Source organism: Aureobasidium namibiae (genome assembly GCF_000721765.1).
Source record: "Aureobasidium namibiae CBS 147.97 unplaced genomic scaffold scaffold_20, whole genome shotgun sequence".
In the NCBI taxonomy this organism is placed as follows: Eukaryota; Fungi; Ascomycota; class Dothideomycetes; order Dothideales; family Saccotheciaceae; genus Aureobasidium; species Aureobasidium namibiae.
Genome location: NW_013581189.1, coordinates 147,065 through 170,190, shown reverse-complemented (window position 1 = coordinate 170,190; position 23,126 = coordinate 147,065). Strand labels below are relative to the sequence as shown.

Below are 23,126 nucleotides of genomic sequence, written 5' to 3'. Positions count from 1 at the left end.
CATTCGCTCCTCCTATCTAGCGCATCCACGTGCTCTTCGTAACCTTATTCGTCTCTTGACACAACTGGACTTCGTATTCATCGGTTGCTGACTTTTTGAGTGCTCTTACTTGGCACAAAATTCTCCGCCAGACTTTTGAGGCTTCTGGGGCGGCGGAATCTAAACCTAGGAGGAAAGCAAAGGTAGGTAGGTATACGAGACGTTCACAGAAACCGGGTCGGTCGACTCAATAATCGCCTTGCCGGTATACAGAACGCCACGATTCTGTCGCCGTCATTATCCATTTGATGGATCAATATTCTTTCACAACACACACGGCAGGGCTTTCTCTTAGCTCGGCTGTCGTGAACAACAACAATGATCATTTCGCCCCTGCCATGGAATACCAAGACTTTTCGGTTCCCCCTCCTAATAACAACGTTTCATACAGTTTGTACGGAAATTTCGAAGTTCGGGCAGTGATCGAGTCATTGGCAATAAGGATCATCTTATCAGCGGCCAAAACGTGTGAAGATATGGCAGATAGGTATAGCGCGATTTAAGCTTTGCCGGCTGACAGCAGGATGCCCCTGTCAAGTTTCTCTCTTGCAGCCGTTTCCCTGCTCTAGCTGTCTTCTCTTTCGCTCATTCTGCTGTAACGTTAGGGGGGGTTTGGCCAGCGCAGCGGAGGAGCATAGCCACAACGCTTGCCGTGCGGATGTTGGAAAACTCCTTTCGCCGAAGCAAGTGCCTTTTGTTTTTCGTGAGCGAGCGACGGAGTTGATTCCCCCGTTGCTTCAGCCGCCAACGGGGGTCCGCTCTCAGTGCAGCGCGCCCCCGGCAAAACAAGCCACTGATGATGATGGTCTGAAATAAAAGGCTGCGGGATAAAGGGTGGGGCTTGAGGTAAAGGAGCCTGTTGGATGGTTTGATTGCCGGTGCTTTGAGTGGACGGCGATGGTGGGCATCAGGCGCCTCGAAATGTAAGTAGCTGAATGATACCCTATGGCGGGCCGCTAGATCATTTACTATACTCGATAAGGGAGATCCTTGGAAGCAGGTAGGATTGTATCAATACCGTCTCTCAGGTGTTCCTCCTTCCTCGTCGAGTTGTTCCGAGTTCCTTCTTTCTATTCTTTTTCTCTATTTTCTTCGCTTTTGATATTATTATGTTCTTGTGTTGCTAAATTTGGAAGTCTTAACGATACATCTTTGGACAAAAGAGCACAGGTATAGAGAGAGGAAGAGAAGCATAGGACTGTCGCTCATCATGTCTGGCGTCATGGAGAGAATGGGCTATGGTGATGAGACCAAGTATCACCAAATCGACTCGCTTCGAGGTGCTCTTGAAGCCTTGAGGACGAAAGGCTCGCGAATGAAGCAGAGGATCATCGCTGTCTCGGTCGTCTGCGTACTCATGATCTTTGTATTCTTGGCTGTAAGTCGCTGCTCTCTGGCTCTGCTCTCCACGATGGAATGGACAGAAAGGTTGTTGACATTGCTCTTCAGTTTTCGCCCGACTCCACTACCGCAGCACTCAGACAAGAACAACTCGGCAAGTGGTGGAAGTCCACCGATCCAACCGATGCAGCAATCGAATCCGGCATCTGGAACTCGCGACCAGCAGACGACGAGAAAGAAGTAGAAGCCACACCCGAGGCCTGCGACAACACACCCGATATCATCCAAGTCGCCATCCTCGAAACCGTACGCGCACACGATGAAGTCGACGCCGCTCTGGTCCACTCAATCGCCTCGCAACCAAACGTGAACCTGACTCTGTACCAATCTGGCGCCCGCTACGGTAGCGAGAAGATCTTCCATGCCTTTGGATTGAACTACACGGGTCCCTTGAACCCAGATGACTTTATGGGCACCGACAAGCACACCACAATCCCCGACTTCCTGGTACTCACGACTTCAGAATTGGCATTGAGGCAGGCTCCCAAGCGTCTCGAGGCATTGCTGGCTCAGGGCAAAACCCGCTTAATCTGCATTGTCCACCACGCCGACCACTGGGCCGAGGAAGAAAGAAAAGCAGACATCCGCCCTTGGGTCGATGCCAACATGATCGAATTCTGGACTTTGTCTCCCCACACCGCAGCCTTCCTGTCCAACACAATCGCCGCTTGGGACTCCAATGCCGATGAACCCTGGGATAACCCTCCTGCACCCCCGATCAGAGTCTTTGTTCCTATATTCCCCATTGACACTGCTGTCAACACCACCGCCACCGAACAGGAATCTCAAGATCTGAGTTTCGCAATGCAAGGAGATTACGATCCTCACCGCAGAGACTACAAGCACATTTTCGAACGACTCGGCAACTTTTTGGCTGCGGCAGAGGGAGAAAGAAATGTTTCCATGCATCTTTTGGGACAAGGTCAACGCCCTTCTGTCCCCGAAAACGTGGCCAGTCATGTTTTCTTTGACCAGAGTCTGAGTTACATTGACTTTTACGGTTTGCTGGCAAAGGTCTCTGCTGTACTTCCCGGCTTTGCGTCGCCTGAGTATCTGGACCGCAAAGCTAGTTCGTCGGTTCCTGCTGCGCTGATTGCGGGAACGCCACTGGTTGCTGATAGGAGGCTACTTGCTGCGTATGCGTACGTGGAGGAGGAATCAGTTTGGTTGCAGGAGGATGGGGAGAATGAGTTTGATGTTGTAGGGAGGATGTTGAGTGCTTCTGCTGAGCAGAGAGCCGAGAAGAGCGAGCACGCCAAGGCAAATGCCGAAAGAATCATCCAAGGCAATATCAGGAGGGTGGGAGAGTGGTTTGGAGAGGGCATTGTGAATCTGTATTGCTCAGGTGGTTCTGAAGAGGAGGAAGAAGACTAGGACGATCTTCTTTTTTTTTTCTTCTTGATTCCCGTGTACGAAGTTCTTAATCTTTTTGTTCATTTATTTCCACCTCTTCTAGCACTTTTGGCATTTATGGAGAAGAAGACTTGTGATTAGATGCTTCTTTGAGCGAAACACTGTAGCTCGTTTCATGTCGTTCGAGAAAGGAGGTGGCCAAGAGACGACAAAAAAAAAAAAAGAAAACACAGGCTTTCAGGGGTGCATATGCAAAAGAAGAGCGGAAGGAACAAGAGAACTCAAAAAGCAACAACGAATTATCTTGGCTGTGAAGATGGAGCTAAGCAGCAAATAGGAATGCAAGCGGAGCTGGAGAGGCTTGACATCGTTCATCGGTTGTAGAAGTACAAAGGATGGAAAGAATCGATTCACTTTGTGATGCGGAAACTTGATGAGAGTGAATCTTGTGTCATAGCTGAAGAACAGTGTGCGCGGATAATCGATTCGAAAAAAAAAGGCAAGCAGGTGGATAGAATGAAGTGGTATGAAGTGTGATAATGTCAAATGGCATGAAGTGTATAGAAGAAATTAAAAAGGGTATATAACAAAAGAATTACTCAAAATCGACCTCCTGCTCTGACTCTGCGCCACGGACGAGCTCGCCATTCCACCTTCCCTCATTCTTCTCCTTCTCGAAGAACATTTTGGCAAAGTCTTGAGCCTCATCGATATCTTCTGCGACTCTCGTGCAACCACAATCCTTTGTCCATGTATCATGGTAGTTGATGTTCTTGCCCAACTTCGAGTCCATAACAACATGAGGCGTTCCAATCAGCGTGCTCAAGATATGTCCATGCAGGCGATCAGTGATGACAAAGTTTGCAGCTCCAAGCATTCTGAATCCTTCTGTTGCTTTTGCCCATGCGCGCTGGTTCTTTCCGTTCTCGCGGTGTTCCTTGTTGTCGATCTCGGGGGTGGGCGTGAACTTCCAGTCTACTTTCCAGTAGCTGACGTTGCCGATGCTGCCGCCGAGGTCGAGGTTGCCCTTGCCGAAGGGAATGGACTTTGAGTTTCCGGCAGAAATCTCCTTGTCGTCGCGGGCGAGGATCAGGATGTCGTACTCCTTTGGCGTGTTGACGCGGAAGTCAGGACGGCTGCCCCACATGAATGCGATATCAGGGGTCAAGACAGTCTTGACCTCTCCTTTACCGATGCCGTCGGTGGTGGCCAGGTCGATTGACGAAGCGACCTTTTCGCCCTCGAAGGTGTCTGCCAGCCACTTGTAGCTGGGTGCATCACGAGCAGCGAGCTGCAGGTTGGGGTGTGACAGGAAAGCTTCCTTTGTGCGGTTGATGCGATCCTCGTGAGTCATGTGGATGCTCTGAGGGAAAGCGCGAATGGGGACTTGAGTGAAGTGCTTGATCATCTGCATTCTCGACGGTTGGTCCTCCCAGTAGTAGTCGTTGAAGTTGCCGCCGCCAGCCATGATGATGGCAGAGTTGGGCTTGTGGTCGTCGAGGGCTTGGGTGAATTTGGTCATGTTGCAGCCCTTGTCCATGAAGCGGCAGGCTTCCATGGTCTCGATGCCCATCATGCTGAGGAGGATTTGCTGGGCGGACCAGATGGCGGCATCGCCCTTGTTTTCGGTCTCCAGGTAGCCCCAGACGTTGACATAGCGAATGCCCTTGAGGAGTTGTTGGTACTCGGAGATGAGTTTTTGTTGAGCGGCGTTGACTACGGCTTCGCAGCCTGTTGATGGAGGTGTGGTTTTGTCGTATGAGATGGGTACGTTCGAGACAACAGCAGGTACTGTTGCCGAAGGTGCTGCTGCTGATGATGTTGTTGCTGATACTGATGAAGTCTGTTGTGCGGTGTTGTTCTGTGCCTCATCCTTGTAAGAGGAGAACGGAGATGATACAAAGTCTGTCACATCATCGAGATGTAGCGATGAAGGTGACGATACTGTGCCGGTCTGGAAGAGTGCAACCAAGCAGAGGAATAGCACCACCACTCCGGCGATATACGCACATCGGCTAGGGACAGGCATTTTGTGTTGTTGTTGCAGAATGAATATCAAGTCAAGATGGATGTTTCGCCTACCTGCTTGGATGTTTGCCTTTTACTACTCATGACGCTCCTTTTCGGACTCACCTTCCCCTAAGCAAGGATCAGACCCTACAACACAACACAGCTAGAACAGGCATGATGCCGACTCGAGACGTTTGCGGCCGGACAATCTGGATATCATCCAGGGCGGATACTGATGAGCCAAGAAACGGTGTGTGCGTGGCCGTTTCCAAGTATCCACCATGCACATGGTGCCTTTTTTCTATATTGCCGCCGATCCACTTTGTTAGAGATAGGGGAGGAGCATCTTGGCTGCCCGAAGATGAAACATATCTGATCTCAATATGAGCTGACGCGTTCGCAAGAGACTGGTTAAGAGTAACCTGAGACGAATCACTGGAGTTTCAAGGGCAAGATTATGCAGCAATATACAGAGTAGGCGAAGTAGCAAGGTGAAATGACGGTGGTGGAAGTTTTCTCAAACCGGTTGTTGGACGGCAAGTGTTCCTCGCCGTTGCCAAGTCGTCCATAGCCGACAGACCGACTCAGACGTCTTCCGCTCCCTGCCCTCTGTGACTTCTGCCCAGCCGGCTCCATTGTTCGTCCTACCTATCCAATTCGACATTCGGAGATAAGTCCATGAGAAATCCTTGTTGACTGGCGGAGAATCAAGCAAGACACTGTAAGAGTTGTCAAGTCGAATGTGTCCGACGCTGCCGTCATTCACTATCTTTGCCACCAGTCTAGTGATAAAACCCGAGTCAGCAGAATTATTGATCATCCAAGACCCGAATCGATCTTCAAACGCTTGCATACAGTGATCAATATTCTTCGACCCACATTAGGGGTTGATATGCATAGCGTCGCTCAAGAAGCTCTTTCGCGTGGCTGCAAATGATCCCACTTCCAACGTTGTTATGCCCTAGGCACGAGAGCAAACGCCTGTTTCAGTATGATCCCGTCCGCGTAGGCGAAAAACAAAGGGAGATCGATTCTGTCAATCTCGGATGCCTTTGTCAGTCGGTGCCTGCCAAGACGGACATGGCTACATCCTGTCAACGCTCCTCTCTAGTCTTGCTTGGACGCCAAACGTCTGCACTCTCCTGACGAGTCCTGATGCATGCTGAGGATCACTCAACAACACTATGGTACTGTGCTAATCATATTCTCGGCTACTTTCGCATTCGCGAGCCGTGAGGCCATCCTTGTTATGTCCGGACTCGGTATTCCGCCACTCTCATCATGCCTAGTTTACCGGTTCCTCCTTGATTGTCCCGCCTGTCATCTATGTGTGTAGTGATAAAGGAGAAATGAACATCGGAGCCGAACCATGAAAGTGGAGCTGGATCTTGTGAGTACTCTAGTAAAAGAAGACGGCACCCCTCGGCTGCTCAGAAGCTTGTAAGGCAAACCCATCAATCACAGAGATGTCCGAATCTTCGTCACCATCACGAACAAAGGTCGCTTTGACGGTGTTGTTCCATTCGAGCTGCGCTGTTTCGGTGACTTTGATCTCAAAGTCTGCTCTCAATGGCATCGAGGCGCCTGTTACTCTGCTTGCATTGCAGACATTCGTCCAAGTGGTGCTTCTGACCGCTGTTGGAAAACCACTTGGATGGATCAAATTCAGTCGTCCTCTTTCCGTACGTGTTCTGCTTTTTGGCATGTACAGCATTCAAATACTGACAAGCAACAGGCCTGGAAAGGGCTGATACCTTTGATGCTCGCACGTCTGGTCGGAATCCTCGCAAAGACATTCTGCTTGGCTAGCGTCGATGCCTCCCTATACCAAATCGCACGAGGTCTACTCCTACCATTCACCCTGCTCCTATCGCACTTTTTTCTGCACCCACCGCCATACAACCCACCTCTTTCTCTCTTCGGATGCGGCATGATCATGATGGGCTTCGCTACCGGCATGATCACCGACTTGGGTGCCATGCTCACCAGTATCAAGGGCTTGCTACTGGGAGTCGGATCCAGTTTCACCACTGCCGTCGAGAGTGTAGTTGTCAAGCGCTTCCTCACAAAAGGCGACGAAGGAATGTGGCAGATGGTGTGGATGACCAACTGCATGGCTCTAGCCTGCTACTTCCCCCTGTTCATCATTTCTGGCGAGTACACTGTATTCTCTGGCCTTTACAACAGTGCTATGGATCTGGATGTCGCCAATGTTGTCGCGGCCACCGAAGCTTCAGGCCAACTTCACGCTTTCTTGTACACCGCTGCCGCTACCGGTGCCGCCAGTTTCCTCCTTACTCTGGCTACCTTCCTGCAGATCTCGGTCACTAGTCCTACAACACACATGATTGTTACAGCCGCACGCGGTGTCGCTCAAAGCGGCCTTGCTGTGCTGATCCTCCGCGAAGCCGTCACCATGGGCAGAGTCTGGGCTATGGTCTGCATCTTGGGTGGTAGTGGCGTGTATGCCTGGGGCAAGGACAGAGTCAAGCAACGCGCTGAAAAAGCCGACGAAAGGGGCATATACGAGAAGTTGGACGAGATGGAGGCCAGAGAGTCAGAGGAAGATGTGGAACTGCGGAAGATGGAAAGATAATGTTTGCGCAATACACATAGACTTTAGACTTCATACAAGTATTTTCTTCTCCTATCGAGCTTCTCCCGGTCGCGTACACCATTTGTTTACGAATACTGGATTGTGAGAGTAGCAAAGCAGAAGGCGTCCATACCCGAAACCATTGTTCGCTAACACAAATACGTGCGACTGCACGCTGTAAAAGACTTTCCAGAATTACCCATCAAGTGGTGTGAGGTTGAGGAAGATGTCCTTCTTCTCTCTTCGTGAAGGAAAAACAAAGCTCATAGTCGAATCTTATCCATTTCCCTTCTGTCTCAAGAGGCTAGTGTGAATCTCGAGTTACTGTGCATCATCATCGAGGGCTGAATCCTGGTCTTCCTCGAGACACAGTGACTACGTCTTCGATCTCAAGTACCTTGGAACTAGCTCATAGGCTTCTTTGAGTGCGGGTAGTTTTGTGTCGCCAATCTCATCTTCATCAAAGGCTAGCTCTTCATCGATGAAGCCCGTGAAATTGATTGTGTCTGCCGCTCCGGGAGTCTCAGCCTCAGAAATCTTGAAGGAGTCTTGTAGCACACGGAGAAGGAAGGCAAAGAAGGACAAAGTCAAGATTACGCCTGCCCATCTGAGTTCACCTCAACGCCATATCACTGACACTACTTGCGTGCCCTCTAAATCGACAGATTCGCACAAGCAAACGCGGGACGAGTGCTACCCGCATAGTCATCCATGATAGCCTCCACAGCAGCATACAACCCAGGTCCCAGCAAGAAAAGTCCACAAACCATAACAAATATATGAATGACAGTCATGACACTTCTCTTGGCGCCATCGAACAGTCTTCCACTGTTCATCTGCCAATATGCCACGGCAAAGAAGATGAACCCGAAGAAGGAATCGAATGCCGCGCCCAACAGAGATAGGAAATCGCCCATGCTGGGGATAACCTCGGCAAAGATGAAGGCGATGAACCAGATGACTGCCATGACGGCTACCCAGACTCCCCATCCAATGACTGTGTTAGAGTGGGCGTGGCGAGACTTGCCCATGATGCGGTTGAAGACAAACTTGGCCGACACATTTGCGTAAATGACACCAATGACCAGGGTAGGCACAATGACGAACGAGAATGAAGCCTTCTTGTATGCCACAACGCCGAGGGATCCGAATGCAGGAGCAGTGGCGTATTGTCCAAGGTATCTGAAACCAATAGCTGGGGGAACGATAAAGAGGAATGTGGAAATGCCTGCCAGCACTGCCAGGGACTTGGGGAAGTCCTGTGGTCTCTCCATTTCAGAGATAAATGTGGGAAAAAGAATTTGAGGAACTTTTAAAATGTTAGCAATTCGCCTCTGTGAGTAAAATCAAGGGAGAGTGCCATACCCCAGAGGAACGTAATGTTCAAAACAGCGTTCATGCAGGCGACCCAGGTAGTTCCAGCCGGGGGAAACGCGTATGTCTTGACGGGACCAGCCTTGGGGTAGGTACCATTGTAACCATATCCAGGAGCATCCTCAATTCCTGCGAACACCAGGAAGAGCAAGATGGCAATGCCCATGCAAGCAGCACTAAACATGCTCATGAATGAGACATGCTTCAGCGTTCTCGGTATGCTCATGACCACGCCCATAATAGTTACAATGACCGAGAAGATTACGGTACAAAGACTGTGGTCCGAAAGAGTGTTGAGGACCTTGGCTCCAGTCAAGACGTGAAAACCAATTAGCATTACGTTGTTCAGTAAAAGTAGTACCGATGTTGCATGATAGGCGACCCTGCTCTTGCCAAAGGCGTAGTATCCGAAGTCGCAGATGTCCCTGATGGAAGGATTCTTCATGATGAACTTGTGCATGGTGAGAGAGGTGATGTAGAAGAGAATTCCGGAGACGATCATGGTGATTATGCCTGGCACCCAGCCGAGGACGGAGAGGGACCAAGATTGTGCCATTATTGCAAGGCATACTTGATCTCCACAAAGAAGCCATGCGCACTTCTGCCATGACATAGTACGGAGGGAGATCTCATGGGCGTGATCTGTAGGCAGCGAGGTTAGCTTGAGGTCCGAGGTTGGGTATAGAAAGAAGAGGAGAAGTACCTTCGTTGACAAGCGCCGTGATGGTATCGATAGAGGACTCTCCATCGCTGGGTATGTCGTTGACCTTAGAATCGTACACCTGCTTCTCCTCCCCATTGATATCATTTGCGCGCGACATAATGTCCGGAGTCGACTTTCAAAGAAAAGAAATAGATGGAACAAAAAGATCTGCAGGAGGATCGGGCAGAAATGCAGGGAAGGGCGATCAAGAGCATTATAACTTCCTAGACCAAACCACTTTTCTAGAACTTCTTCGGCTGGCATTGCATTTTGGACAGGGTCGAGATAAGAGTTTTGCGGCGATATCCTATGGCAACGCATACAGATGGCGTGCTTCGTCGTGCTGGCCAGTAAGCGTCAAGCCACGATACTTATCCCGGTGCAGCAGACCAGTCTTTCGGGGCCTCCGGCCCATGCAAGACAGACACTCTATGACCGTTTGTCAGCTAGACTCGCACGCAATCAAGCTAGATTTAAGCCTCGAACGCTACAACCTCGTTGACACTCAAGACTTTGCTTGGGTGACTTGGTGTTGTCTGCAGGCCTTGATTTGTGGCTTGCGTTGCTCGTCGAGAAACATGGGGTCAAAGACAAGCTGACAACGACTTTGGAAAGCGCTAAAGACAACAGCGATTGTCGCCTTTGCGCGCAAACGCCAGTAGGACGGACATCGTCTTATTCTGTTGCAACGAAGACACGCTTTGCCGCTCGCTTTTCGGTGAGAGATCGTCAATGATCGGTTTACTGGAACCTTGATGGTAAAGATGAGAGAAAACGTGGGTTGGCCCCAAAGTTTGGAAGGGCTGAAGCCTTCTGGGCGCCCGCGCTCAGATGGCAACCTCCACCCGTTCCTCGCCGGAGCGTCCATGTCCCGTTCGCCGTTTACCGCAACTGCCAACTGCATTTTGTACGAGCATGGTCACTCGTTAGTTACTTCATGGATCTCAACAGAAGTCTATCCTCGGTTCATGTATTGCCTACAGACTGGGTGTTTTCGCCTTCCATTTGCTCCCTCCCGCTCTCTCCGCGTCTGCCACCGCGGTGTCGAAGGGTTGCAGAGACGCAGGAACGAAGCCGGACGATGACGAAAGCAAGATTGGTGCAGAGAGAATATTTTTTGCACAGACCTAGCTATCTTCAAGGTCTGCTGGATTGTATTTGACGTCCTCGATGTCCTCCATCTTGATATCCGCTTTCAGTGGTGGCAGCAGAGTCACTCTCTGATCCTCACTCGTAAAAGCTGGTCGCTCGGCAACTCCCTCCTGTTCCTCTGAGCTGCTCAAATGGCCGGCATCAGTGCGAGGCTTCTTGGGAGTCCTGAGCAGCTCCATTGATGAAGGGCGTTTACCTGGCTCGCCGGCGACACTGCCGTCACCGTGTTCAGCCTGTGCAGCTTGCTCTCTTGCAAGAACTGCAGCTTGCTCTCTTGCAAGAACTGCAGCTTCTCTCTCGTTGAGCTCTGCTTCCTGTCTGGCCAACTCGACCCTTTGTCTGGCTATCTCAGCCCTCTGTCTAGCCATTTCATCTCTTTGCTGATCAAATGTTGCAAGCTCGTCCTTGCGGGCATCTCTTTCACTGGGCAGAACAAATGATCGAGCGTTCGGAAGCTCCCAGAATCCTTCTGGCTGTTCGGGGAGGCGAGCCTCAACTCTCACGATGTCACCTCTTGGCAGAACGTCTCTTTCTGTGATGCTGTTAGCCTTTGAAAATACATGCCAGGACTTCGTTCGACCTACGCCACATCTGGGTGTAATCTTGCGCCTTGTATACAGGCACGTCCAGCACAGGGGTTGGATCCTGTGATTCGATGCTGGAGCTAAGTGTTCTCAAGCTGGTGACGATGCGATCCTTTGAGTCGGGTCCACCGTTCTGTGCTTGCTCGACCAGCTCCAAAATCTCGCGAGTGAGAGCCCTCTGGTTGCTGTCGAAAACGAGCTGTGGTGGAGGAGGTGATTGCTCAGGCCTTTGTGCCAACTCCTCAATGGTAGCAAACAGTCTCACTCTGTCTCTGTCGACGACCTCGGACTGTGCAACGATGGCGTCTTCGGTGTCCTCATTGGATATAGCAGCCTTCAGACGTGCTTCGTTGTTGATCAGAGATTCTGTAACTCTCTTGATCCGGTTCAGCTGGGAGTCGCGTCCTTGAGGCTCTTCCACTCTCTGCCGGCGGCTTCTTCTGGAAGATCTAGGAGGCATTGCGATGAGGAGAGTGACTCCGAGGTTTGTTGAGAATGCGTTGAAATGGTGTCACCGCGCCACGTTGTAAACAGGATGATGAGAGCAGGGTCACTCTGTGTGCTGTGGTATTGAGGGCGGCAGAGATGTTTGTTGCTGTCGCACAGTCTGGTGAGTTTCGCAGGTTGTTTGGAAGTGAAGCAAAAGTCGAGTCGTTGATGCGGAAGAGACTGTGTTTGCCGAACAAACGTTTGGCATAGACGGAGATTTGGTGTTCGACTTTCACTCACAAACAACCCATCGATTTTCGTTCCCGTCCAACTCCGTACATACTGGTTTTGTCCCTCGATCAACTTATCATCATCGTCGCACGGTTCATCAACATGGCTGACCGTAACGCGAAGCCCTCTGCCGACGAAGCTGCCTACAACTTCGCGCTCGTGGCCTACAAACATGGGCTAGACCAAGACACATACACCGATCGCCTTCTAAAAGTCCGCAACATCGGACGCAACAGTCTCGAAACAGAGACTACCAAAGGTACCGAGATTGGAGTGCCCGATCTGGCTCCAACCGTAGCAGAGCTTGACATCCCTGACAACTTTGCCAATGTCGTCCTGTGGGTCGGTATGCGCCCCGAAGACGCCGAAAGATACCAGGCCAAACAGTCAAGAAAGACTACCGCGGCCAACGAAGACGACGAAGAAACCGAGCCTCCTACACCAGGCGCATCCGTGGCTCCCAAGAAGACTGGTCTGAGTGTCAGCAACATCAACACACCAACCGTTCTTGAGAGTGACCCTGAAGCTCTTCGTGTTGTTCTTGAGTTGAAGGCTGGAAGTGGCCAGAGACAGTTCTTCGTTCTGGTCAACCCAGACGCTGACGGCCTTTGCGACACCTACAAGATCAAGAAGGAGAGCGTCTTCTTCTTCAAACAATTCAGAGATGACAACCAGGGTGTCGTAGAGAATCGTCGTACCGGATGGCCCAAACTTGCCCAGCAACATGTCGATCGTATCCTCAACACCGGCCCTGAGACTACCACCAAGAAAAAGAAGTCTTCGCCGCAGGACATCGAGGTCCCCGCTCCCATGAATCTTGCCAACGACCTTGCCTCGCTGGCTGTCCTGTATGACAACACCAGTCGGAATGGTGAAAAAGTCGGACCTCTTCAGCAGATCCTTGATCTGCTCCTTGCCGTGGACAACGGTGACGCCAGATATGCGCCTCCAGTTCAGAATGCAGCACTGTGCACCATCCTGGCCATCACCAAGGCGTTCAGTCAGGAGCATGCCAGACAAGCAAAGGAGGAGATTGAAGTAAGTACTATCACTACAAGAGAGTCACACTATCCAGTGCTAATTGAAACAGGCAATGTGGCCCGCTCTCCTGGAACTCAACATCACCGTTCAGGATATGACCAGCCTCGGTAACGCCCTTCGCGCGGCCGATCTCACCATCGAGCACCGCCTTGTGCGTTTCTTCCTTGTCTGTTTTGTGGACATTCTCCATTCAACCATCCAGCATCCAGATGAGGAGTCTTGCGTCCTTTGGGCCAAGGAGGCTCATAGGCTCGCTCGACTCGCAGTCGGCAGTCCTGACAAGGAGCCTCGTGAAGTCAAGAACAGAGACTTCATCACCTACGTCGACGCTCTGACTCACACCATGAAGAGCCTGCTAAAGAGAATGGATCTGCATACTCAGGCTCTCAGCAAATCACAGGGTAGTGGTGCTGTGCCTCACGATATCGACAGTATCTGGGAGCGTTTCAAGGCCAAGCCTGACCTGGACTCGGCTATTCTGGCCGCAACATCATACCACAGATACAATGTTGCCCAGATCATGCTTCGCGACAAGGACATTTCTGAGCGCTTGGAGAAGATTGTTGCTCAACTTGAGGAGATGAGTGTGGGCCTTAAGGAACTGGACGATGAAGAAGACGATTGAGGCGAGCAGGAAGACTCTTCCTATGAGGGCAATTGCGTAGATACACCATGCGAAGACCAACGGTTATGGTAGTGCAGAGTCACCCTGACAGTACAGTAGGAAAACATCGATTCATGCACGATATCTCTCTTCGTAGATCCACATCATCGAGCTTTTACCATACATGAACATTTCCGGGCACAAATAGTTATAAAATTGCGAGACCTTTCCATACTAAACATTCAAAGTCATGATTTTTGTCATCGAGTCCATGCGATCGACGGGAGCCAACCACAAGTCGCTCGAGCTCTGAGAAATTTGATGTACAAACGGCCAAGGCACTCGTAAAACTTTGTACACGACTGCTTGGGCTTTTTCTTCGTGGTGTCTAATGTGCAGATATCTCGTCTCTCCTTCGACAACAACTGTGACGGCGTCCTCTTGCGACCCGAGCAGAGCCACTCCCTCTACCTGAATTACGCCTCTTCCCTAAATCACACCTCTTCTTTATCGCAATGAGCAATAAACCTGTCTTTTCACTCGACCTGAACAGTGTCACTCTCCCTGATTGTGCCGCAAGGTACTCTGATCGGGTAAATGTAAGGGATAACCGGAGGACCCTCACGCACAAGAGCATCCGTAAATTCCTTCTCTGAGGCAGTAAGGTCGACGTTAGTGGTGTTCTCTAAATCGTCGGGTAGCTTCAGGATAGATGCTGGATGGCCCACTGTCATCACCATCAAGAATTTGATGAGCCTGTTGCGGAGTGTCGGCGGAGGGTCCTTGACGCGGTTGCCGTACTGAGTAAGGAACACTCGAACAAACTCTTCCTCAGCGACGAAAGGGTGTCATTTGAGGAAATCAATGACACCGTAGATGTCAGTCCATTGATTAGGGAGAATGGTGTCCAACATGCAGATGGCAGCCATGTATGGAAGTTGCTTGATGGCAATGTGTGCCTTCGAATGCTGCTTCTTGACATACTCGACCTCGTCGAGGATCAGGAAAGGGAAAGGTCTGCCAGTGTCCTTGTAGATCTCGGAGAACAAGGAAAGCACTGGACGCGCGGGCATCTTCTTGTCGGGCCGGGTGGCATTGGCGATGGTGATGGCCTTGCTCTTGACGAGCGCATGATACTCTTTGTACTCGAGCAGCCTCTTGTATTGAGCAGCCACATACTCGTAACTGACGATCACGAAGTCGTAACCGCCAACGAGGACGGTCGAAGCAGTAACGCTTTGATCACGCAGCTTCAAGCACCTGGGTCGATGGTCCTGGATAGCCAAAAGGTTAGCAATGAGATGACAGCATCCAGTGTGACTCTGCACCATGACCTACCTTCTTCCAATGGCTGTCCAACTCTGTGACCCATTGGTCCATACGTGAGACTCTCGTGATGATCAGAGCGGGTGCGCCATGGTAGCGATTACGGGTCTTTCCCGAAAGCATGACAGTCATGGCAACTGTCAAACGCTTACCGAGTCCCTTTGCGTCAGCAAGAAGGGCTCCCCTGAAAGGACCGTCACACATGTGACACAGCTTGGGTGCACTCTGCAGCTGATGCTGGTATGGCTCCGTAGACATTCCTGGGAGCTTGACCATCACGCCTTCTTCGGTCAAGGTCAAGGGTGAAATTGCCTCCGTATCCATCTACAAATTCGCCAGTCAGCACAAACCTGACCCGGATGCACTGTCTCCTGTAAACTTACGATCATCTGGGTCCACTTCTCGCCTAGATACTCGTGAACATAGAGAAGTTCACCGTCGACGAGAATATCTCCATCACCCCTTGCGTCGGTCTCGGCATCGTAGACAAGATCTTCGGGACCCAATGCGTCGTCAGAAGCGACGTTGTCCAGGTCGTCGGTGGCCATATCGTCGTCGGCATCAATGACGTCCTTGTCAACGTCCATAATGTCGGCTGAGTTGTGGTGGCGGAGATTGACCATGTAGTACAAGTCGGCGTCGCCGGGCTTCTGCAACACCTTGATGGCCTCCTCAAGAGGACCGCGCACTGTTTCGATGATTTGGTTCTGATATTCTTCGGGGTTCGAGACCTCGAATTCGTCAGCGAGGGCGGCGAGATGCCTGGTAGCCTCCCGAATCTTTCTGCTGGTCATGGTGGAATGATTGGTCGACAGAGTGACACTGCAGGTGTTGAAGAGCTTCTGTATGTGATGGATGAGTGGATGTATTGACGGGTGTGAGGACTTTGACTTGTGTGGCGGATGTTTGTTTCTTGGGCGTTGTGAGTGAAAACAGTCGCAGAAAGCCGTCTGGTTTAATATCAAACTTTCGACAACAGTGAACTAAAGTCAATTCGAGAAACAAAGTCTCGCATCGTGTTCCTTTGCGGAACATCAAGATCTTTCACTATCTGGCATTTTGATGAAGATCTTCCATCACCTGTCATTCTATCTACGATCTTCAAGCAACAAGTCACCTCAACACAATGGTTTGTCAATCTCGAGTATGAAGAAAGAGAGAAGGACCAAGAGGTACGAGCAGAAGATGGCACTTCTTGCACCTACACCACTTAGAGCATCTGCTGAGAACGTATTAGGCCCTTGAACGAAATGACAAGTCCACCACCATCTCCGCTTCTGCTGCTGTATCTCTACTAGGCTGTGAAGCTGCAGGAATCAGAAGAGTAGAGAGTGTCTTGAACTGAGAGCGGCGTTTGCAGGGACTCTCACTGGCCGCTGCTCTGATCTCGAGTATCTGCCGCACTATTTTGATACTATCTCCTGCTCTGGATGATATGAAAAGTCTCATCATGTCTGCGCTATCTTACTCTCTCTCTTATCCCTTCTCTTCGACATTACGGCTACAAGATCTTATCAGTACACCTCTCTTCAACAGTTCTCGGGTTCTCAACCCGGATGTCAATCACCTGTACCATGCCAGCCTCGTACAAGCAGCAATCCCGGACTCTTACTATCTTTTCGTCTCACTACAAGCGTCCTCGAAGAGCCCGAGGCGTCAGGAACACTCTGATTCTATATGAAAGATCTTACTGCTTGTGCGAGACTCGCCTATAAGCACTACAAAAGACGAAGTTGACATCTAACATCAAACTACGACAGATAGGATATCACAGGGACTAATTCATCAGGAGCAAAAGAGGTCCGAGTCAAAGTGAACGTATCAAAATTTGACTTCTTGAAATACCCATAAGAAGGAAAAAAGAAGAGAAGGAAAGACTTACCGAAGGAAGGATATCAGAATCCGAGTCGTTTGTATATTGAAGAAGGAAATCAAAAGAAACCTCACCAGACAAAGGAGACCATTCGCGTCGGTATTGACGAGGGAAGAGTACAGCAAGACCAGCCGCTTGCACTCTTCCATACAAACTTGAACTTATCAATGTTTTAGAAAATGCCAGCGAGAATTGCATCCAGTGATCCAACTCTCACATCCTCAACACAAACCTCCTTGACAGCACTAACAACCGACCCAACAAGGAAGCTCTCAACATATCTCGCTCTCTGCATCTCAGCGGTATCAGCGATACCAGCATCTGCCGTGATACCAGAGTACTCATCAGCGTCAAAAGAAAGGTAAGAAGTATCATCAGAAAGGGACTCAAAAGAGATGAGAGAAGTATCCTCATAATCATCGCAATAAAAAGCCAACAACTCGTCAACCTCAGCAAACGGATCAAACACATCACCAGCAGTGGGATTCCTCACATGAAGGGCGGCATCCCAATCATAATGAGCAGATTCGTCATCGTCGGTATTATCTTCCTCATCATCATAGTCACACAAGCCATGAGGACCAGGCACCGGGTAACGTATCCAAGCGTAAGCATCTTCAGAGGGCAAACTGCCAAAGATGGAGAAATATTCAGCAGCAGTACTCGGAGTCGCAAAAGTCCAGTAGATATTGCGAACATCCCTCGATCCTAAAAAAGTAAATGGTGGGTAAGTGGGTGAAGAAGAGCAAGGGGAGTCGAATGCAGAGGTCGTGGGCGAAACAAAAGCTTCGGAGAATCCGCTGAAGGAGTGAGCACTGAGTGTAGGCGAAGGAAGAACAGAAACAGGAGCAATGTTTTCCCACCAAGGTTTATTCCCGAATTTCGGTGGTGCTTCTTCAGACTTGACGGTGTGAGCAGAAATAATATCGCTGTGTGAAGAAGTAAGAGAGACAGATCCAGCTTGACTTCTCACTTCTTCGGCGACAACAAAAGTATAGATGGGTCCAGTGAAACGAAAAGACAGGGGAGATTGCAGAGAAGGCGATGCTGTGGGTGTGCTGCCCCAGGAGAACTTGGAGGTGAGCAATGGAGATCTTTTGGGGCGACGGGGAATAGGTCTTGGAGGAAGTGGTGGAGGTGCCTTTTTGCCGTTGGGGAGAGTGGTGGGACTGACTTCTTGATCGTTGACCTGAGTAGCGGGAGCGTTGAAGGGAAGCGAAGTCTCGTCACGCCACTGAGCTGCAAAGATGGAGGACTTGGCAGAAACGGAGGGAATGATACAAAGATCCCAAACATATTCAGTGTTGATTGGAGAAACCGGAGAAGGGAAATTCTCAGGTGTCAACTCAGCAATGGAGAGCGCAGGTGAAGGAGGAGCAGTACTCGACTCATTGAATGGACTGAGAGGCTCGAGAGCGATAGGAGAAACAGGGCTCAAAGGCTCATCAGCGAAGCTAACAACAGGCGAGACAGGGCTAGGAAGATAGAAGCTATCCGTAAAAGACAGAGCCGGCGAAAGAGGACTGGGTGGAGTGTCAAGAGCAGTACGGTGGTGGAAAGAAACAGAAAGGGGACTGACAGACGAGCTTGAAGGAACGTTGCGGCCAGCGCAAATACGGCAGTAACAATTGATATGAATCCACATGTCGATTGGTATGAGGATGAAGAAGAAAGGTCCTGCCGTGTTAGTTGATTATGTTTTATGTTGTTTCCTCAGCTCCAGACGTGTTGTTGATCTGGGAGCGACAAGCAAAAGGGCAGAGTAAAGCACAATGGAGGGAACTGGGGTTAAGTATTGCATTTGTTAAGAGGAAGTAGACAAGAGAACAATGCTCGCTTAAAGTATGGTGAAAGGACCCGGCAAAGATCAAAGGACAGGTGAGTGGGAAACAAACAAGAACAAAGGAGATTCGTAGGAGAACAATGGCATTGATCGAAGAGAGGTGCTTGAACAAAGAAATTGTCCACCTAGCCATCGCAAAGACGACATCGACGTGGTCAGCAAAAAGCCAACGTGGGTTGTTCAAAAGTCAGCCTTGATGAACTGCACGGAGCTGGAAATAGCGAGATTGAGTACGGTGTCCCTGCCGGGTAACCTGTCAAGGTAACTATTAAATCCTGAATGCTATCGACTCCATGACTGACCGTACTCACCTTTCGGGCATCAGACTCAAATTCCAGGTACACGCTGATGGAAGTTTCGACCGCACTTGTTGCAACGTTCCATGAACTGGGTCGAGCAAGTGACATGTTTGGTATCGACATTGACCTGGCAGGCCTTCTCCCAGAATCCTTCGGCACAGTCTTGCAGGCACGAATCGTTATCGCAGATGGCCTGCCATCTGCCCACAGTAGTCTGTTTCTTCAGAGAACCAATTGTTTCGAGCCGTTTGTATTCTCCGACCGTGTAAAGTTGTTCCGAAGTACCGGTAGGGTAGAAACGAGGAACGCGGCCACTAGTAGAAGGTGGAACGTAGTTTGGTCGTCTTTGGTTGTCGGTGTCTGGGAAGAAGTTGAAGTCCCGGCCACGCAAGGCATAAGTGCGTGTTGACCAGTTCGGGAAGTTGGGATTGGTAGTGGTGGTTTGGACATCAGTGCTCTGGGGAGTCGAGTCTCCGAGAGCGAGAGCCTTGAAGCTTTGTGTAATGTCCTCGAAGAAGCTAGCCATGGCCTGATTTTGCTTGGAAGTGTTCCTGTTTGATCACAGAAAATTTATGAATGGGCATGAACTCTTGATATAGGCTGTATATATCACCACTAGGAGGATCAAGAGAAGGAGAGACAGATAGATAACCAAGACGGTGTTTCGTCTTGTCTCGAGTGGTTGGATACGTGGTGACATAAACTACAAGACCTACCTGAGGATCAATATTGTCTCAGCTGAATTTCGCCATTATGCGTAAGAGCTGGCAGTGACTTCAGTCAGCACAGGGCGATGATCTCGCATGGCAACCGGTGCCTGGTGAGTTGGAAAAGGGCTTCAAGACCGACGGCTGGAATCCATCTGCACGATAAAGAAGTGATTCTGACCAACCTCGGCCAAGAGCGAAACGAGGTCTTATTTCCGCTTCCAGAGGAATGGTTGACCGTATTGCAACACGCACCTTCGGGCCAAGAAGATGGACTAGCCAAGGACGAGATCATCGACTATGTCAATGTCAGCTCGTGGTCTTGGTACTTTTGCTCGGAACAATCCAACATGGCAGTGTCGATGCTGTCATGGATTGGAACTAGTGTTTGAGAAAGGCACAGCAGATTCAGGCGGCTTGGAAAAACCCGAAGTCAGGCCTGTGTTGTGTCTTTGTGCGCCAAATGGGACAAAGAAGAAAGCAGACAAGGCTGAGTCTTGTGGCGATGACGCCAAGGGTTCGCAATTGCCCCTGAATAGTTATAGAAGGTTCGGCAGGAGATGGGAGGTTGTAATTTGAGACACGCGTCGGGCGGATATACGGCTTGAGGTATTCAGAGAAGCGATAAGGAGACAAGAGGTCAAGAGAGCAGAGAGTCGAGAGGTATTACAGTCATTGTTCAGTCAGCAAGACGAGTTGTTGAATTGTTCAACAAAGAAAAGCAGGAAATTGGCCGTTTGAGAGCAGTTGGCGGGGAATCGAGATGCTTTTGGGAAGTCGACAGCGGGGGACTTTGTATGGTACGAAACTCGTTTGTTTGCCTGACTATTTTCTGCCTGTTTCTCCTTCATCATGCCTACCCATCCATCTTCATTGCTGGTAGCGCCATCGCAGAGACAGTTGGATCGAGGCTGAGACTTGTGACATGCACACAGATCAACACCAGGATCCCTACTACAACCACTCTCATTCACAACAATACTCGCACCACGAGTCTCCTTCTCAAATGGCGTACCACTCGCAGTTCGCGAGTGCGACCTTCGTGCCAGGCGGTATGGACGACTACTACATGCCCAACAGTCCGGTCTCAGTCGTCGCACCTGCCCCTCAACGGTATGACACCCTGCCTCCTGCATGCCCTGTAGGACTCCCTCCTGATAACCAGACACAGACACATGCCCGAGATGAGCGACCAGATCCAAGAAGGAATCGCAAACATGCAGCTATCCGACACGGCACAACACGAAGCTGCCGCCTTCCCTCAGGTCCCCTACCGTGGTCGCCATATCCCACAGACTGATGGCGAGTTCGAGGCTGTTCTGGAAGCTGCAAGGGTCACAGTCTTGAACTCCAACGACCCGGATATGCAGCTGGCTTGGGCTCAGGATGCTCTGCAATACGTCACGATATGCTTGGAGAACGAGGAGCGACTACAACAGACGCAACCCCCACGCCCACAACAACCACAAGTCGAACACCAAATCATGGTTGATGCCATTAACATCGTCACCTTCCTTGCCGACCAACATCATCCCAAAGCAGAGTTCATGCGCGGCATGTGGAACGAGTTTGGTCGCTTTGGCTGTCCTCACGACAAGCGCGAAGCCTTCCGTTGTTATGCCAGAGCCGCCGATCGAGGTTACGCCCGCGCTTGTTACCGCCTCGGCATGTTGTACGAGAATGCCAACGATGAAGAAAGAGCTTTGGACAATTATAGACGCGGTGTCGGTGCTCAAGACAGCGCATCTCTGTACCGTCTGGGTATGATTACTCTACGAGGACAATATGGCCAACCTAAGGATTTTGCTACTGGCCTCGACCTGATCAGACGATCCGCCGACTCGATAGATGAGAATGCACCACAGGGAGCCTATGTCTATGGTATGCTGCTTGCCCGCCAACTACCCCAGATCAAGCTTCCCGAAGGTGTTATGCCGTACGACGAGCAAGAGGCCAGACGATACATTGAGAACTCGGCTTTCTGCAGATTCTCAAAGGCTCAGCTCAAGATGGCATCTTCTTACGAACTGGCTTCTCTTGGCTGTGAATTCGACCCCGCTCTTTCCCTTCATTACAATCGTCTGGCTGCGAAGCAGGGCGAGCCTGAAGCCGACATGGCTATCAGCAAGTGGTTCCTTGTCGGTCATGAAGGTCTGTTCCCCAAGCACGAGGAGCTGTCGTATATCTATGCAAACAGAGCTGCCCACGCTGGTCTGTCAACCGCTGAATTCGCCATGGGTTACTTCAACGAGCTGGGCATCCATGCGCCAAAGAATGTCGATCTGGCTTTACAATGGTACAACAAGGCTGCTTCGAACGGAAACAAGGATGCTCAAGGTCGAATCGATAGTATCGCTCACCGACACATTCTGTCCAAGAAGGACCACGAAAATGTCACCTTGAACCGCATCAAGTCGACACACGGTTCCATGCGTGGCCAGCGTCCCACGAGATCTTCAGCCCAGGTCCCTCGTATCGAAGCCATCTCTGAAGGCTCTGTTTCTCCTCACCCTAGACGTCTATCGTCTCTTGGTCCTCCTCCTTCCAGCACGCCAGCACCGTATCCTCTCGACGATCGACCTCCAAGCGTGGCTCCTCCGAGATCATCTTCTACGGCGCCTTACCCTCTAGACGACGTGACTCCACGACCAACACCCACACCCGGACCCATGGGCGGATTCCTAGACACCCGCCCTGCAACCACCACACCAATGGGCAATCGCCAACGCGCCCAATCCGCTCTGCCTCGTCCCGACTCCGCCGCCTCAGCACCCCAAGGCATGCGCCCTATGCCTGCCAGCACACGACCATCAGGCCAACGCGTAGCCTCAGGACCCGTCAGCGGTCCTCGCCCACCACCAGGAAGTTCGCCTCGCGTGAGCGCAACTTCTCAACTGCCGCCTGTAAACTCTCGCTTGGATATCGGATACACTGCTCCCCCTGACACACGACCACCTCCCAGTGTAGTCTACTCGTCACCACAGAACCCCGTGTCAGGCAGGCACTCAGCGAGACCGCAGACCTCGAACAGTAATCCCAATCTTGGACGGCCCCCGCCGAGAGTTGATTCTGCGACGCCGAGTAGACCTGCTCCTGGACTTTCTGCGGATAGCAGCGGTAGTGTGGCAGGAACGCCTTCGGCTGCTGCGACTCCTTCATCTGCGGCGAGTACGCCTAAACCCGCCACTCCTTCTGCCAAGCCTGCGAAAGCTGGACCAAAGACTTTTGAGGAAATGGGGGTGCCTAAGCATAAGCAGGAGCAGGAGTGCGTGGTGATGTGATCTAGCATTCTTACACTTTTCCGCGGTCGTGCAGGATACAGGAGATGGGATGGATAACTGTCATTGTTGTTTTCATGCATAGCGTTGGATACTTGTTTCTCTTCTTCTTCCCTTCTCTGCTCTCGCAATCTCACATTATACCAGAGTTGCTTCATCTTTGTAAGGGAAACCTTTTTGCTCCCATCTATGCACAATGACAAGTCTGCAGATTTCGAGTTTT

At 50.7% G+C, this 23,126-nt stretch overlaps 10 protein-coding genes across 10 annotated transcripts; 4 read left to right on the top strand and 6 right to left on the bottom strand.

The window, feature by feature from the left end:
• Positions 1–1,455: 1,455 nt before the first annotated feature.
• M436DRAFT_55730 (uncharacterized protein) lies at positions 1,456–2,814 on the top strand (the record flags this gene model as incomplete). Its single annotated transcript, XM_013568192.1, has 1 exon — positions 1,456–2,814. The coding sequence occupies one exon, from the start codon at positions 1,456–1,458 to the stop codon at positions 2,812–2,814; it is 1,359 nt and encodes a 452-aa protein (XP_013423646.1).
• Positions 2,815–3,388: 574 nt separating this feature from the next.
• M436DRAFT_76013 (uncharacterized protein) lies at positions 3,389–4,822 on the bottom strand (the record flags this gene model as incomplete). Its single annotated transcript, XM_013568308.1, has 1 exon — positions 3,389–4,822. One exon carries the CDS (start codon positions 4,820–4,822, stop codon positions 3,389–3,391), a length of 1,434 nt encoding a protein of 477 aa, XP_013423762.1.
• A 1,447-nt stretch (positions 4,823–6,269) lies between these two features.
• On the top strand, positions 6,270–7,399 carry M436DRAFT_67141 (GDP-fucose transporter-like protein; the record flags this gene model as incomplete). Its single annotated transcript, XM_013568266.1, has 2 exons — positions 6,270–6,485; positions 6,539–7,399. 2 exons carry the CDS (start codon positions 6,270–6,272, stop codon positions 7,397–7,399), a joined length of 1,077 nt encoding a protein of 358 aa, XP_013423720.1.
• A 653-nt stretch (positions 7,400–8,052) lies between these two features.
• M436DRAFT_67140 (uncharacterized protein) lies at positions 8,053–9,594 on the bottom strand (the record flags this gene model as incomplete). The annotated part of the gene is made up of 3 exons (XM_013568265.1): positions 8,053–8,708; positions 8,765–9,415; positions 9,477–9,594. 3 exons carry the CDS (start codon positions 9,592–9,594, stop codon positions 8,053–8,055), a joined length of 1,425 nt encoding a protein of 474 aa, XP_013423719.1.
• Positions 9,595–10,603: 1,009 nt separating this feature from the next.
• M436DRAFT_67139 (uncharacterized protein) lies at positions 10,604–11,672 on the bottom strand (the record flags this gene model as incomplete). The annotated part of the gene is made up of 2 exons (XM_013568264.1): positions 10,604–11,160; positions 11,213–11,672. The coding sequence occupies 2 exons, from the start codon at positions 11,670–11,672 to the stop codon at positions 10,604–10,606; spliced, it is 1,017 nt and encodes a 338-aa protein (XP_013423718.1).
• A 362-nt stretch (positions 11,673–12,034) lies between these two features.
• M436DRAFT_67138 (uncharacterized protein) lies at positions 12,035–13,598 on the top strand (the record flags this gene model as incomplete). The annotated part of the gene is made up of 2 exons (XM_013568263.1): positions 12,035–12,970; positions 13,023–13,598. 2 exons carry the CDS (start codon positions 12,035–12,037, stop codon positions 13,596–13,598), a joined length of 1,512 nt encoding a protein of 503 aa, XP_013423717.1.
• Positions 13,599–14,113: 515 nt separating this feature from the next.
• Positions 14,114–15,697, bottom strand: M436DRAFT_85353 (uncharacterized protein; the record flags this gene model as incomplete). Its single annotated transcript, XM_013568307.1, has 4 exons — positions 14,114–14,377; positions 14,447–14,851; positions 14,916–15,227; positions 15,287–15,697. The coding sequence occupies 4 exons, from the start codon at positions 15,695–15,697 to the stop codon at positions 14,114–14,116; spliced, it is 1,392 nt and encodes a 463-aa protein (XP_013423761.1).
• Positions 15,698–16,948: 1,251 nt separating this feature from the next.
• On the bottom strand, positions 16,949–18,421 carry M436DRAFT_55887 (uncharacterized protein; the record flags this gene model as incomplete). Its single annotated transcript, XM_013568220.1, has 2 exons — positions 16,949–17,705; positions 17,799–18,421. 2 exons carry the CDS (start codon positions 18,419–18,421, stop codon positions 16,949–16,951), a joined length of 1,380 nt encoding a protein of 459 aa, XP_013423674.1.
• Positions 18,422–18,946: 525 nt separating this feature from the next.
• Positions 18,947–19,444, bottom strand: M436DRAFT_67135 (uncharacterized protein; the record flags this gene model as incomplete). The annotated part of the gene is made up of 1 exon (XM_013568262.1): positions 18,947–19,444. The coding sequence occupies one exon, from the start codon at positions 19,442–19,444 to the stop codon at positions 18,947–18,949; it is 498 nt and encodes a 165-aa protein (XP_013423716.1).
• Positions 19,445–20,631: 1,187 nt separating this feature from the next.
• M436DRAFT_85350 (HCP-like protein) lies at positions 20,632–22,906 on the top strand (the record flags this gene model as incomplete). The annotated part of the gene is made up of 2 exons (XM_013568306.1): positions 20,632–20,738; positions 20,797–22,906. 2 exons carry the CDS (start codon positions 20,632–20,634, stop codon positions 22,904–22,906), a joined length of 2,217 nt encoding a protein of 738 aa, XP_013423760.1.
• Positions 22,907–23,126: the final 220 nt, after the last annotated feature.